Source organism: Phaseolus vulgaris, chromosome 8 (assembly GCF_000499845.2).
Source record: "Phaseolus vulgaris cultivar G19833 chromosome 8, P. vulgaris v2.0, whole genome shotgun sequence".
Classification (NCBI taxonomy): Eukaryota; Viridiplantae; Streptophyta; class Magnoliopsida; order Fabales; family Fabaceae; genus Phaseolus; species Phaseolus vulgaris.
Window position 1 is genome coordinate 44971472 of NC_023752.2, and position 15935 is coordinate 44987406.

At 30.2% G+C, this 15935-nt stretch overlaps 1 protein-coding gene across 1 annotated transcript; it reads right to left on the bottom strand.

Annotated features, from left to right (window-relative positions):
• Positions 1 to 675: 675 nt before the first annotated feature.
• LOC137826473 (probable LRR receptor-like serine/threonine-protein kinase At1g05700) lies at positions 676 to 10778 on the bottom strand. Its single transcript, XM_068632447.1, has 13 exons — positions 10574 to 10778; positions 9358 to 9901; positions 6269 to 6741; positions 5926 to 6061; positions 5532 to 5603; positions 5350 to 5421; positions 5185 to 5265; positions 4697 to 4854; positions 3679 to 3896; positions 3446 to 3572; positions 2758 to 2820; positions 2469 to 2658; positions 676 to 1264 (listed from the first exon to the last, which is right to left on the bottom strand). Exons 1-13 carry the CDS (start codon positions 10686 to 10688, stop codon positions 874 to 876), a joined length of 2640 nt encoding a protein of 879 aa, XP_068488548.1. The 5' UTR covers positions 10689 to 10778; the 3' UTR covers positions 676 to 873.
• Between the last annotated feature and the right edge of the window lie 5157 nt (positions 10779 to 15935).

A 15935-nucleotide genomic window follows, 5' to 3' on the forward strand; every position in this document is an offset into this window, starting at 1 on the left:
TTTGATAGGGAGACAAAAATTGATAATAATTGTTCTCAAATTTTTTTTATAAGGGTTAAAATATTTTTTTATTATATTTATTATTAGCTGATAAAAAACTAATTTTTATAATTAAAATATAAAAAAAATTGTGGTCCTTCATTATTATTTTTAGTAAAAATAAAAAATTTTCTAATTTTCCACTCAAACTTTTCATAAAATAAATAGATTAAATAGTCTTTTATTCAGTAATCAAAACATCAAGATAAAACAAATTTTAATATCTTCTCTCTTCAAACCCTAACAGACATATTTTGAATTCCCTCAAATTCCATTGAGAGTGTTTAACTTCAATAAAAAAAATTATCAAAATTTCCCTATATTTTTAAAATTATCACATGTCCCAATTCTAATATAAACCCCCAAATATTGGAATAGAAAAATAATACATTACGACGTTTAAGTAAGTAAAGTAGATTAAAAATGAAAATTGGTTAATTTCAAACTCAGAAAAACTTAAAGTAAATTAAAAAAAAAAAACAGTTGAGGGACCCGCTTAATCCAAACTAAAAGGAACAAAAGAACACAATTATTCCCTAAAAGTTTGCACGCATCAGCGTATGAAATCAAAGTGAACATAATGAATATAATCCAAGTGGAAGTGGAGTGACCAATTATGAAAAAAGAAAAAGTGCGTAAAACAAACTACTTCAATATGGCATAACCTTTATTTGACCGTTGAACATATCCCTAACTTAAGAAAGGTTCAATAATTACAATAAAGCAAGCACACGTACATTTTTTTATATAAAAAAAAACAAGAACAAATCAATCAATCATTCATGTGGATGATGAAAATAAACAACCCTAGCTAGGATTTGGACCCATGATTAACTAATGGAACTCAATTTGCCTAGAACTCATGACTAATGTATCTCTGACGTCGCTCACAGTCCTTTCAAGAGACAATTCAAGAGACAAACACTCCCTTAATTCTAGGGCTATGTGCCCTATGTCAGGCCTGTGAATTGGAACTTGAGGGAGACATGACATGGCTATCCCTATAAATTTCCATGCTGAAGCACCATTGTACTTTCCATGTAACCTTGGATCAACTATTTCATGGATATTTCCTGTTCTCAGTTTATTGTTAACCCAAGGAAGTATGTAACTCAGATTTTCTGGAGTTCCTCTTAGTGCTGGTTGACCAGTGATTAATTCTAGTAGGATTATCCCGAAACTATAAACATCACTCTTTTTGTTCAGAGTCCCTGAGCAATAAAATCTGTAAAGGTACAACATGATTTTATATCACATTTTAGTCATAAATGTATTCATAAAGATATTTATTTATGCAGTCGATTAATAAAAATTATCTTGGAAATAACTTTTAAAGTGTTAATGATAAAGCTTAACGATTTTATTATATTCATCATGAATTGTGATTATTAAAATGTTATACGTTGAGAAGAGGACTTAATTTTTAGATGTTTATATTTAGATGACACTTTATTTTAGGATTGAGATTTTAGGAATTTATGGTAATTATTTTAGAAAAAATTCCGCAAAACACTAACTTAATTAATTACTTAAGTAGGTGGGAAGGTATATTTACAAGATAAAAATAAAAATGTCTGAAATTGTATAATGACATGTATACAAAATGAAAAAAAATAAAAAAATAAACTAGGAGCCATGGATACAAAATTTGCTTGCCCATGCAATAAATACAGCAACAATCAAATTTTTTCCGTTCTTATAAATTAATGACATTTAAATCTTACTGGTTAAATTTAGCTTATAGTTTTTCTCATTCTTTTTTTATCTCGTTTGATAGTGTTGGATTATTACTCGGAAAAGTCCCGGAGATTTTGATACTAATGAGTCATAAAAATTTATAATAAAATACCAATTTAACTCAAACATTAAAGTAATGAGTTTGTTAAATTTTTTTATATTATTTAAGTTGTTTATTCCTGTTAAATATAGATCACAAAATTACACTTAAAATTTAATAAACTTAAATCATTTTGTATATAATAAATAACATAAATAGTCACTTCAATATAACAAATGACAAGTATTTACATATTTTGTTTTTGGTATAATACAAAAATTACAATTTAAGTACAACTTTTAATTATATTAATTTTGTTTGCACTCTTGTTAATGTTAATATAATTAAGCATGTATTTGGTCTTTGGTAATAGTCACATTTTTTAAATAAAAATTTAATATTAATATGAAATTAACCTTTCAGAAGAGTCTTTTACCTTTTTTTTTCATTTTTTTAAAATCCTATCTTATCTAATATCTGTACTCATCCAAACCAATCTTATCTAAGCTATAGAATGTTTATACTCTAGTTAACATTTTACTAACCATTGCCACTTATTATACCTTATTATATACACTTGCCATTTTCAGATTGATCATTATTAGAGCTTCAATTCCACCACATAAACACTGAAGAATTGAATGCTACTTACTCAGGATCAAGGTAACCTGGTGTGCCTGCTGGGTAAGTAGTGACATAAGTGTCACTGTCATTGGCAAAAGTTTTAGACACTCCAAAATCAGAAATCTTGGCACGCATATTTTCGTCTAGTAAGATGTTGGATGTTTTTAAATCTCTGTGAATTACTGGTGGCTTACATCCATTATGCAAATAGTCCAACCCTGTAATTCCAATTATCAGTCACATACTTGTTCACCACAATAGTTCTATTGGAAATAAGAAAGGAAAATAATTTTGAACATCCATGAAATTAGAGTTACCATTTGCTGCATCCATAGCAATTTTAAGTCTTTGCGTCCATTCCAAAAAACTTGGGTTCTTATCTGCATAAGAAGCTAATATATTCAGAAAAGTCTTACGAGAAAGATCATGTATATATCTTGCAAGAAAATTGTCATCGGAAGCATATTATCATCATATTCAGCATAGATCACTGGCAAAGCTTATAAGGGGCCACGGTAGCCTCAGCACCCAACTCTATGGCCAGATCCTTCACTTCCGAAACTTTTTCTCTAAGAATAGAGTTAGAAAGTCAGTGTTGTTTGTAATTAAGAAACCGTTGTAGGAATGCTACAAAAGGACACTGCTAGGATAGGGATGCAACAAAAGGTTCTTCTTAGATGACAACGTTTTTACGTATGCTTGTTGATTCTATTCGTTATCTTTTGAATATACTATTATAAGCTATTATAGTTTTTCTTACCAGGAAGCAGAGTTTTTGCTTTCAAATGTGAGCATAATCAGAAAACTCCAAACATGCAATAGTATAAATTAATCACTGATAAGATGTATTGATTGTCTCTGTTATCTTGTCACTATTAGAGAAGTGAAAGGAACTAGTGACCTTTCTCAAGAAAAATTAGAAACATAAGTTATGATTCATTTCTCATAATAAGTTTGTTTTCACCAACTTTAAATGCACATGCCAATATGGAGTGAAGTGGAAACCTGATAATTTTTGTAGGAGGTTCCCTTCTGGTAGATATTCATAGATAAGTGCTCTAGTGTCACCTTCATCACAGTATCCCACAAGAGAAACCACGTTTCTGTGATGAACATGCATCAATAGTTTTGCCTGCATTTCCAAGTTTAGAAATAAAATATGTTGGTATTATGACTGAATGAAAAATACATTGTCTTAAGAATAAAAAACAACAAAGTTGATTGATGCATCTAATTACCTCTGATTGAAATTCCTTATACCCTTGTGCTGATGGTGAAGAAAGTATCTTCACAGCAACTCTTTTCTCACACTCTAAAGTACCTAGGTAAACCTTACCAAATCCACCTTTCCCAATAATTGTTGTGAAATTATTAGTGATTCTAACAATCTCTGAGTAAGAAAATACTTGATTTGTTGATTTCAGTAGCTCATCTTTGGCAGAAATTGAAGAAATCACTGGACCAACGTAAATAACAACAATCATTTTCCACATCATATATACATATATGTTTGAAAAATGTGGCTTCAGTTCTAACTATAATCGGTATCCCTAATGCAAATAAGAAAAGAATCTCTTGGAAAATTAAATTTGATTATACTAGATGGAAATCATCAAGGAAAAGATCATCGAATCCTTAAGCGAACAATTAAATACTTCCAACCATTTATCCATGGTCTTTTAAATTTTCAAAAACAAGTTCGGCCTTGGGAAAAGAGCAGTATATGAAATTTATACAGTTAGCAAAATGCAGGTAACTCTCTATGAGTTATGTGTGGAGTGTGTCTGTGAAAATAAAGCTTGTATAGATATGCAATTGATGGAAAATTATAATACAGTGTAGAAGTTATGCTGGTGGTGATCATCTTAGTACTAATTCCATGAGTCAGTACCATAACGTTGTTGTACAGATTTAATAGTGCACAGTGACATACTCTATGGTTATATTGGTTATTAATTTGATGGAATATAGTAGATTTGATTCTCCATTCACCATTACTTGTACAATAATAAGCACACACAAATATGACAACTATAGCTAATAATTCACATGGATGGTCAGAAATTAACTTAGAGTGCAAACTACTAATGAATTGATCTCTGATTTACGAATTCATTAACAATGGAACTTCCAAAACTGTGGTAATGATTGCAAAGATTAATACAATGCAAATATTTAAAAATGATAATATATTTGAATATAAAAATGAGCTTGGGTAAAGATATGGAGCATTATAAAACTTATTCTATAGATTACCTTTTCCCTTTTTTCTAAGTCTCCAGATCACCATAACTACGGTAGATATTGTGAGGACCAAAACAACAAATGCTGTCATAGATGCAACTAATGGAATGATAAACTTGTGGCTTCTCTTGCATGACCCTGTCTGATAGAGACAGAGATTTCCATCCAAACTGCATTGTATGCATGTGTCAATTATCATAAGATTGAGAAGAATTGTGATATGGAATTATATAATCATGAAGACTATTAGTACTTTTTAAATAGAATAAAGGCTACAGAAGAAAGAGTGGCAAATTCTAAAATTCTCATAATTTTGGTATTGGTAGTTGCAGCTTATTGTTTCTGAATACTATTCACTTAATAAAGGGTTTTTTACAAAAATGAAGGAATAGAGGGTGAAAAACAAGGATTACGAAGGAGTTAGAAAAGATTTATTTGCGTCTTTAGAAATGTTTATTTTATTAAAGAAAGTTATGTGTAGCTATAGGCTAGGAGCAAACCTCAATTGCAAAGAGTTGTTAGAGGACTTTGCCTTTAGACTCTCAGGAACTGAACCTGTGAGCATATTCCTTGACAAGTTACTGCAAAGATGATATGATATGATGTGTTAAATATTTTGAAAATTGTGTGAGATTGAAAATTTAATGTAGCAATGCACAACTTACAGGAACTGCAATTGTGGCAGTTTTCCAAAAGATTCTGGCACCTCCCCTGTCAATTCATTGTTTGACAAATCCCTGCAACATAATAGTTATTTGTTTTGGTTCCTTTATGTTGCAACAGCAGAGTGCTCAGGTATTAATATTGGAAACAGATTTCTGCTAAAATTATAACAAGAAAAACTTACAAAGTCTCCAAACATGTGAGGTTGGAGAAGGAGGAATCTATTTCTCCTGACAACTTGCTTGAGCTCAAGTTTCTGCTTGAATTTTGTGAAGAATTTTGCCATTAAAAAGAATAAAAGTGGAGATATGAAGTATTGCATTCATCAAAATTATTTAATGTTTATCAATGAATTTGTTCCACATTTCCCAGATAAGTAAAATAGAATATATAAATATGTATACTCACCTTAAAAAAAAAATTAAGGTTGAGTTGAGTTGGACTTAAGTCCAATTTCCTTATAATTTCTTGGTATGTCATATTTAGATTAGATTATGACCAAAATCCAGTACATAGCAAATTAACAGATAAAATTTCTACAAAGCAGCCTTGGATATTATGAGAATATCCATACTTACAATGAAATGATTCTTGGAGTGTTCCCATTGCTGCATTTCACACCTTCCCATGTAAAATTCTTTGGTCCACAGGGGTCTCCTTGCCAATTCATTTTATTGATCATATAAACATCTTTGATGTGCCAGATAGCATCAACTGTTGTTAATATCCAGTATTAACCAGAATATCATGTAAAGATTGAGATTATGAACTTTAGAAGTAAGCTAATTTTCAATAGGTCAGCATATAATGAATGAGATTTTATATGCTACCTGCTAATTTGAGCATCCAAATTATGTGAGTTTTGAGCAATATAGAATTAAAAGGTAACAATTGAAGAAAGATTAAATTAAAGAAACCTACCATCTTCTTGTTGTGTGGAAGAATCTGACTGTGGTACTACTCTGTAAATCTCAAGAGCATTAAGCATTGCAGGTAACTCATAATCAGTGTCGGCTTCAATCAATATCTTCCGAAGACCCATCCCGTGTTTTATAGGCAAAATAATGCTATGGGGCTTCCAGTATGAAAGAGTAAGAATTTGTTTCACATTATTATCATCAAAATCATTAATAACAATATTCAATCTTCGTTTTTGTTTATTTGTCCGATCCTTGAAGTCAAAAAAATGAAGATAAACGTAATATTCAGAATCCATGGCATAATTGAGTGTGAATTCCAAGGACTTTGCCTCCACTGCAGAACTCAAAACTTCTGCTGGCAGTTTGTAAGGATCAACAAGTTTATCCAAATCAATAGCTGATGAGGTTTTCAATGAATTCTTGGTATAATTGTTTGGAACTTCCCATGACCTTCCATATATATCATCTATGTACCTAATTTAAACACAAATTATTCCAACCAACAATATTGGTTAGTTTTCACATACTGATAGTGTCTCATTGCAGTGAAAACAAAGTACATTGCAATTGAAACTAAAACAATGGCATAATTTCATTTGAGTACGAGGTAGATTATGCTAGCTTTTTTTTTGTTTAATTCATAAAATTATATTGGCTTGTCATGAAATTTTAAACATTATGGTAAATGGTTTTCTCGAATTAACTCAGTTAGTTAAACTGTGAGCATTTCCATTCACTATAACTTTCTCTGTCCTTTTCTCAGTAAGGCTTTATTATAATAAGTATACGCATATGATAGACATTGCAATAACATTTCATATTTAGAAATTTTAGAAAAATAATAAATTTGATGAAAAAAAGTATTAAAAATAGTTATTAAGAAGATCATTCACTTGGGTTCAATGTATTTCTAACTTCTTTCCGTACCACAACAAAGATTCAAACACTTCATTTATTGTTATTAAATTGTTTTCAATTGCTTGTTTTTCAAGAAAATTTGCCACTAGCGTAAGTCAAAAATCAATATAAATGGAAAAAAATTAACACTAAGTTGTGATTACCATTGGCTTTATGTTGGTAAGAAAATCTACTCTCCCGTACTATAAGTTATGATGTCTCGAAGCTATGATATCATCGCCATATAGGGACACTCCTAGCATCGGCTAAACTCATACTCAATTAGACGATGTATATTGTGTATTAATTAATTATTTGAAAATTTTAATTATTTATTAATAAATAGTGTCAATCAAATATATTTTCAATATTAATTTAATTTGCATTGATTTGGCCGATGATAATGAGAGTGATTTAAAAAAAAGTTTCTCGTACAACACTTCTTCTATCTTCAACAAAATACGACACAAAAAAATAGAAAAAAATTACAATAGACAAAGGAGATGAGTGTGGATGAATGAGATGAGAAGAAAGATGTGGATGAAGGAGATGTGCGTAGATAAATGATATAAATGTGCATGAATGAGATGATTGGGGATGAAGAAGATGTGCGTAGATAGATGATATAAATGTGTATGAATGAGATGAATGGGGATCAAGGAGATGAGTGTGGATCAATGTGAAGGAGAAAAGTGTGGGGTGAAGGGAGATGAGTGTTGACAAAATTTTTATAGAAACCGAAAGAAGAAAATTGGGAGTGAGGAGATTTGTCACCTATAACTTTGGGTTTTTTGGTGAAAATAATAAGTATCAATTAGTTGTCACATGAACACACGAATTCATAACATATAAATTAACTTTGGTTAAGCCGATGCTAACATAAATACATATTAAAGATGACCATAAATGTAATAGTATCCTCTTCATTGACCCTAACACGTTTTTAAAAAATAAAAAAATAAAATATATTTAATATTATTAGATTAAGCCAGATCTAATATTGTTTTAACATATTTATAATTATTAAAAATATTTAATATTATTAGAGTTGTAAACTCTAATATTTTTTAATATTAAAATATATTTAATATTATTAGAGTATCACTACAAGAAAATCATCAAATAGAAATCAATTTTTAGAGACCAAAATAATTAGTTGCAATAGTAACTAAAATAGAGACCATTTTAGAAACTAAAAAAAAATGGTTTCTAAATTAGTTTCTATTACTATTAAATAGTTTATAAATTGGTATCTAATTAGCTACGAAGGTTTTAACTACCAATTATTTATATTCTATTGGATACCTTGGTTGCTAATTAGATACCAATTTAGAAACCTTTAACAATAATAGAAACTAATTTAGAAACCAAAAATTTATTTAGTTCTTAAAATGATATTTAATTTAGTCACTATAACAACTAATTATTTTTTGTCTCTAAAATTGATTTCTATTTCATGATTTTCTTGTAGTGTATCTAAACCCGAATTTTATATCTTTCTCTTAAAATATTTGTATATATTATTAAAATTTATAATAATTTTATGAATCATATATTATTGAAAAAATTATAAGTATTTTTTGTTCACCTTAAAGTCACTTTAACTAATTCTAGTAATATTCTAAATTGGTTGATATTAAATTTTAGAAGCTATATACCTGTTTGCATCTAGTGAAAGCCTAATTATCATCCGTGCAGTCTTGGCCCATCTATGACAGCAAGGTAGAGGTTTGGGTGTGCTTTGTAAGGTTACGTATAGGTGTTAGTTTAATCTTTTTTTGGAATCGTAAACTAGTTGGCACACTTGTTTTTGGAATTTGTAAAAAGATTGAGACACGTGTTCCATTAATTCAATTCTTTTTTTTAAATAAAATTTAAATAAAAAGGTTAAAATTTTATTTAAAAGTTAAAATTAGTTTACGTGTGAACTGATTTATAGAATTTATTTTTCTAAAAAAATTCTAAATTTTTATTATTAATTTGAGCCTAGGTTAATTTTAGTTTAATAAAAAAATAATTCAATTTTTATTTATTCTTTCTTTTAAAAACAATTTATTGAAAGACTTACTCAAAAGAGGTAGAAAACGCACTTAACATCATCATGATCTATCACATAATGAATTTCTTGAACTCACTAGCTAGCTAGAATAGATTTATCACAGTAAACAAAACATATAGTTTAAGCCAAGTCACCTGATAAAGTTATCTTCAGAGGCACCAAGGTTAAGTCGTGTGAGGAGATCTAGTGTCAACAAAGTGGAAGAACTTTGATAAATGGAATTGTCCAATGGCCATAGCTCCAACAATGAAATGAAGGGCACCCCTTGATCGGTGTTCACGAGGCATAAATCGATTGTTTCTGTTGAGGCAAAATGAACAGCTTCGATTCGAATTACCTCAGCCTCAGTAGAGTTTATTGTCTTGAAGAAATTGACTCCAAGATGCAAATCAAAAACTGGTGCTTCATTTTTGTTGTCGTAGTTGCCATATGCAAAGTGAGCCCTGATTATGTATTTCTTATTCTTTCCCTGTTTGGGTGTCAAGGTATAGCAATTTCTCTTCCCATAGGGGAAACTTCTCAGAGTGTTCAACTGCTTATGTATTTGACTTACATTCATGTTGCAAATTGAGAATGTATTATAGATTTCACCAAATTGGATATCATCTGCTTGATACTGTAAGTTGGTTGTTTTGTCAGTGTAGCCCTCGTTTACCCCACAGTCAATGCTTATAACACCTGCAAAATATGAATACATCAAAGAAAGTTGTTAAGAGTAATGTTAAGCTCACATGATAAGGCTCAGTTTTTATTATATACTTGTTATTATCATCTAATACTTGGTAAAACATTGCTTTTTATATTCCTTCTGCAGTTGTAGAATTACATAGTCAAGGAAGAGTCTATGGGATTTAAGACTAATTTAATTGAAAAGTTAGTTTAAGATTGATCTTTGTTGGGGAGGTTTTACTGCTCCAATAGTGATGCTAAGCTTTACAATCTGTTTTGGCAATAGAAATTTTATTTACTTTAGGACTATAACATGTGTCTAACGAGTCCTTTTTAATAAGATTGAAACATTTTTTAAATGTTTCAATTAATTATTATTTTTTTTGATAAAAAGAAGTTGATATGATTTTATTTAGTGATTACATGTAAACTTCTTGAGATTTGAGCGAATTTATAAAGGTTTGTATTATATATTAAGGGTGATAAGGTAAAAGGTTAAGCTGGAATAAATGAATTAAAATAATATAAGCATGTTGATTAATTAGTTTAATAAACTTAAATTTAGCAGTAAGTTATTTTGACTTGATTTGTATATTGATTTAAATCTAAGATGGATTTTTAAACGGTTGAATTAGAAAATTATAAAAAGGTGGAGAAGTAATGTTTGGTGCAGATTCATACCTGAATAATCAATGGCAAGGTTCCTGTAAGTGAGTTGAGTGTTCTGAGCAAGTATATTAAAGAATGATGAAGCACAAATTGCTAAAACTAGGGTCCATTGCAATTCTCTGTCCATAGTACTAATAAAAAAGAGAGAGTAAGTTCATATATGAACCCTTTTGTGTACAAAAACCAGACTCTTTTAGAAGGAAGAGTAGTTCTTATCGAAAGCCAGAACTTGAGTATAAACTATAAATACTACAAACAATATTTTTTTTTCTTTTTTTTAAGACGACGATGGCTAATTAAAGAGGTAGGTAGGGAAACTAAATAACATCCCCGAAAGAGATGGTAGGCCATATTAATTTATTAAGATGCTATCTCATAGTCTTCTGAGCTGTATTTTTTTAATAATTGTATAATTATTTTTTATAAGAGACAAAGTAAAAAGAGTAGTTTATAAATATTTTTTTCTCTTATATATGGTTGATTATTAATTCTGATTTTATTACTCTTAAACTATTCTACCGTTATTATTGCATTAATGGTCAGCTTACATGTCCATTAGTATTACTATTTTATAGCTTCCAGTAATTGTAATTTTATTATATATATTATTGAGTAAATCAAAATATTTGAGATCAGTTCAACAGTTTTGCAATTTTGTGCAATTACGTTGAATCAGTTGCTATAATCTTTTGCCTTATGTTATTTCCTTCAATTAGTACTTGCAACTGGTATCAAGAGCTAGTCTGTTATCATGAACTCTACCTAATTATCAGTCCCTATCCTTGATGGAAAAAATTACAATCGGTGGTGTGTGCAAATGAGAGTTTTGTTTGATTATCATGAGTTATGGGATGTCGTTGAGAGTGGAGTGTCTGCATTAGCTGCTAATGCTACTGAGGCGCAACGAGTAGCGCATCGTGATCAAAAGAAGAATGACAATAAGGCTTTCTATCTCATTTATCAAGGGATGAATGACGAGACGTTTGAGCAGATAGAAGGAGCAACAACTGCCAGTGAGGCTTGGACAATTTTATCAACCAATTATAAAGGTGATGACAAGATGAACTGCGTCTTCAAACCCTAAGACGCCAATATGAACTGCTACAGATGGAAATCACAGAGACTATTGATGTCTATATAAATAAATTTCTTGCCTTAACAAATCAGATAAAGACCAATGGTGAAACACATTCGGAGAAGGCAAAGGTGGAGAAGATTTTGAGATCTTTAACTCCCAGATTTGAACATGTTGTTGCCGCAATTGAAGAGGCCAATGACATTTCAAAAATGGCAGTAAGGTTATTGTCTGGTTCCCTACGAGCGCATGAGCAGCGTATGAATGACAATAAGATTGAAAAACCAATTGAATAGGCTTTACATGCACAAGCCCCAATTGGTAGCTCCTATCATAAACATGGTACTTGTTGTAGTAAAGGTCGTGGTGGCCAGAATCATGGAGGCGCTGAGCAAAACAACACTGGTTCCAATCACAATCCAAGTTCAAATAACTCTTGGCGCGGGGAACGTGGTCGCGGAGGACGAGGAGGCATTTATAATAAATCAAATATTGAGTGTTATAATTGTCATAAACGCGACCATTATGCAAATGACTGCATATCAAAAGATAGTAATCACGAACAAGATAAAGAGGATCATGCAGTACTAATGACAGCCACATCAAATGAACTCCAAACAATCAGACTTGGTATTTGGATACAGGTTGCACGAATCATATGTGTGTTCAGAAGGAGTTGTTTGTAGATTTGGATGACTCATTTCGCACAAAAGTGAAATTCGGTGATGACAGGTTTGTTCCGGTGACCGGAAAATGGCGAATTCTTATCACATTGAAGAATGGTGATCACAGGTACATCTATGATGTTTTCTATGTACCTGATATGAAAAGTAATATGTTGAGTATGGGACAGCTGACCGAAAAGGGTTATGTGATGCACGTAGTTAAAAATCAATTCTCAATTTTTGATAAAAAAATGTAGTTTGATTCTTAAAACCTTTTTATCAAAAAACCGCATGTTTCCAGTAGATATTCATATGGGTGATTTCAAGTGCTTGAATGCAATAGTGAATAATGAATCATGGTTGTGACATTTACGCTTTGGACACTTAAATTTTCAGAGTTTGGAAAATCTCTCTAAACGAAATTTAGTGAATGGTTTACCCCATATTCATCACTTTGATCAATTGTGTGAGGCTTGCATTTTTTGAAAGAATCACAAGATACCATTTGTTAAGGAGCTTTGGCGTGCAAAATTTCCTTTGGATCTTGTTCACACAAATGTTTGTGGGTCGATGAACATATCATCAGTTAGAGGTAATAAGTATTTTTTAACCTTTATTGATGATTTTTCAAGGAAAACCTGGATTTATCTATTGAAAAGCAAGGATGAGGTATTCCACTACTTTAAAATATTTAAAGCATTTGTTGAAAGAGAGAGTGACAGACTAGTTAAGATGGTGCATAGTGATGGAGGGGGTGAGTACAAGTCTAATGAGTTCAAGAGGCACTGTGAAGAACTTGGGTTGCAGCATAACATAATTTGTCCCTACACGCCTCAACACAACAGAGTTGTCGAGAGAAACAATAGAACAAACACGGATATGGCGAGGAGCATGCTTAAAGTGAAAGGTATGCCAAATTATTTTTGGGTTGAGGCCGTAACATGTGCAGTATATTTGATAAACAGATCACCCACTCAGAGTTTTCCTAACACAACTCCGATTGAGGCATGAAGCGGATTCAAACCCAATGTGCAACACTTGAAGGTATTTGAGTCAATTACTTATGCTCATGTCCCCAAGGCAGCAAGATCGAAGTTGGATGATAAGGCAGAGAAAACCATTTTCATTGGATATAAGCATGGGGATACAAACTGTACAATCCAATGGCAAAGAAGGTGATTATCAATCGTGATGTTACATTTGTCGAAGATGAGGAATGGCAATGGAATGCAGCAGCTGAAATGGATTCGAAAAACGATATATTTACGTTTTGAACGATGATGTGGAAGATGGAGTCACTCTTGAAGCACCTGCAGTTCAACCTGAAGGTGTAATTCAATCTGAAGTTGCAACTCCAATTGCAACTATGATGGAACAACCAAGAAGGCAACAACGACAACCTGTACACTTTTAAGATTGTGAAGTAAATCTTGATGATGAAGTTGATGACAATGGAGATTTGGTTCACTTTGCTTTTCTTGTAGATTCAGAACCCGTGAGACTTGCATATGGCGATTGAGAAAAACAATATCATGACTCAAATTGATTTTAATCTAGATGTTCCAATTAAGATTTATGTTGACAATGTTTCTGCAATTAATCTTGCATAGAATCTGGTTTTTCATCAAAGAAGTAAACACATTGATATTTGATATCACTTCCTGCGAGACCAAATTGGGAAGAACATGATCAAATTAGAATACTGTAGATCAGAAGGTCAAATTGCAGATATTTTCACTAAGCCTTTGAAGATCGATGCTTTCATCAAGTTAAGAGATATGTTGGGCATGAAGGTTGTTCCAAATCAGAATTAAGGGAGGAAGTTGATTATTAATTCTGATTTTATTATTATTAATTCTGATTTTATTACCCTTAAACTATTCTACCATTATTATTGCATTAATGGTAAGTTTACAGACCTATTAGTATTCCTATTTTATAGCTTCTAGTAATTGTAATTTTATTATATATATTATTTAGTAAATCAAAATATTTAAGATCAATTCAGCAGTTTTGTAATTTTGTACAATTACGTTCAATCAGTTGCTACAACTTTGTGCCTCCTGTTATTTTTTTCAATTAGTTCCTAAATCTATTGTTGTCTTTATGAAACTATGTACACTCTTGAATACTTTTCTTTTAATCGTTTTTAGTTATTGTAATACTTCATGATGACTGCTTTATTATGATTTTGTTAACTTTCATTCTTCTTGTTTTAAAGTTTTAAAAGACACACACTTTATACTAATAACATACTAATACTATCTTATTTGTTATTATTACATTTTGGGTATGAAATAACAAGATATTTAAGAATTTAATCTTATATAAACCAAACTCTAACATTAATTAAGAAATTATAAATAAATGTTATGAAAATATGATATTTAATGTTATAACTGTGATGGTAGTATGATTTATATAATATTAGTGGCATTTGAAAGCAAAATAAAAAACTATATATTGCAAGAGAGAAAATATTCTCATTATGACTAATCAAATCAACCATCTTTTTTTCTTCACCAATCATTATGAGCATAACTGCTGTAAACTGACTTATACAAACACTAGGACCCAAAATTTTAGTTTTGTGGTAGCCATTTGTTCATGACAATTTGACTCAATCTTTGGTTTGAAACTTTCAATATCATACTACCGTACTCTTTTAAAACTTTCATTAATATAGATTATATCGTATAAGGGGTTTTCTTCTTTACTCTTAAAAAAAATATTCTTTTCTTTAGAGTGTACTTTGAAGAGAGGAATATTAGATTGTTATTTTTTATTTACAACTAGTTCTAATTATCTGTGTGATTTATTATTATTATTTATTCATATCCATTGTTATTTATTAGGGAACTACACATACTTTGTAATGTAAAGATGTTTCTTGAGTTGTTTATATATTTTGTTTTCGTATATTTCACATTTTATACACTTAATTTTTCGGTTATTTTTTTTCTCAAATGATAAGAAACAATTTTATTGTTTAAAATTGTTTAAAGAATATAATATAATTAATCTGTTTTAATGATAAAAATGCGATTAAGAAAAAAAAAAGCTCTTAGTTATCTACTTATACGATATTGTCTTTAAATCCTTAAATAGTGTCCATGAAAATATATAGAAGAAAAACTGTTTCTGTGAAGTATAAATTAAAACAATAAAAGATTAATTAAAATGTCCATATCTTTAATAAAATAAACGGATATAACTTTAAAGATACTTCATATCAAGACAGTGATATAATTAATTATTCATGACATATCATGGTAGCAAAGAAAGAAAAAGTCATATGAAGACTTGAGTTGACAAGTATCATCTAATAAATGGCCAACATGGCCAACAGAGAGATAATGAAACAAAATGAGTTATAAGATTTTGTCAAATTTGTAAGAATGGTAATTTGTACTTTTTATTAATGCCAAGTAATTTAAGTGAAGTTATGAGTTTGGTTTCGTTGACTTGAATGTTCTTGTTGTTTATAGTAAAGGGTTGGACACTCCTGAAGTGTTTCTCTTAATTTTATTTCATTCTTTACTTATAATTTTTTTTTAATAAAAAAAAATATACAATGTTTTACTAAATTAACCAAACTAACCACAAAAGTGGCACTTATGTAGTACAAACACTG

Excerpts from the sequence above, each read along its gene's own strand:
- LOC137826473 (XM_068632447.1), bottom strand. The coding sequence starts at position 10,688 with ATGGACAGAGAATTGCAATGGACCCTAGTTTTAGCAATTTGTGCTTCA. Across the intron at positions 4,855-5,184 it reads AACAACTCTTTGCAATTGAG|TTTGGATGGAAATCTCTGTC; the intron begins GTTTGCTCCTAG and ends CATACAATGCAG. Across the intron at positions 2,659-2,757 it reads TGCTATGGATGCAGCAAATG|GGTTGGACTATTTGCATAAT; the intron begins GTAACTCTAATT and ends TTGGAATTACAG.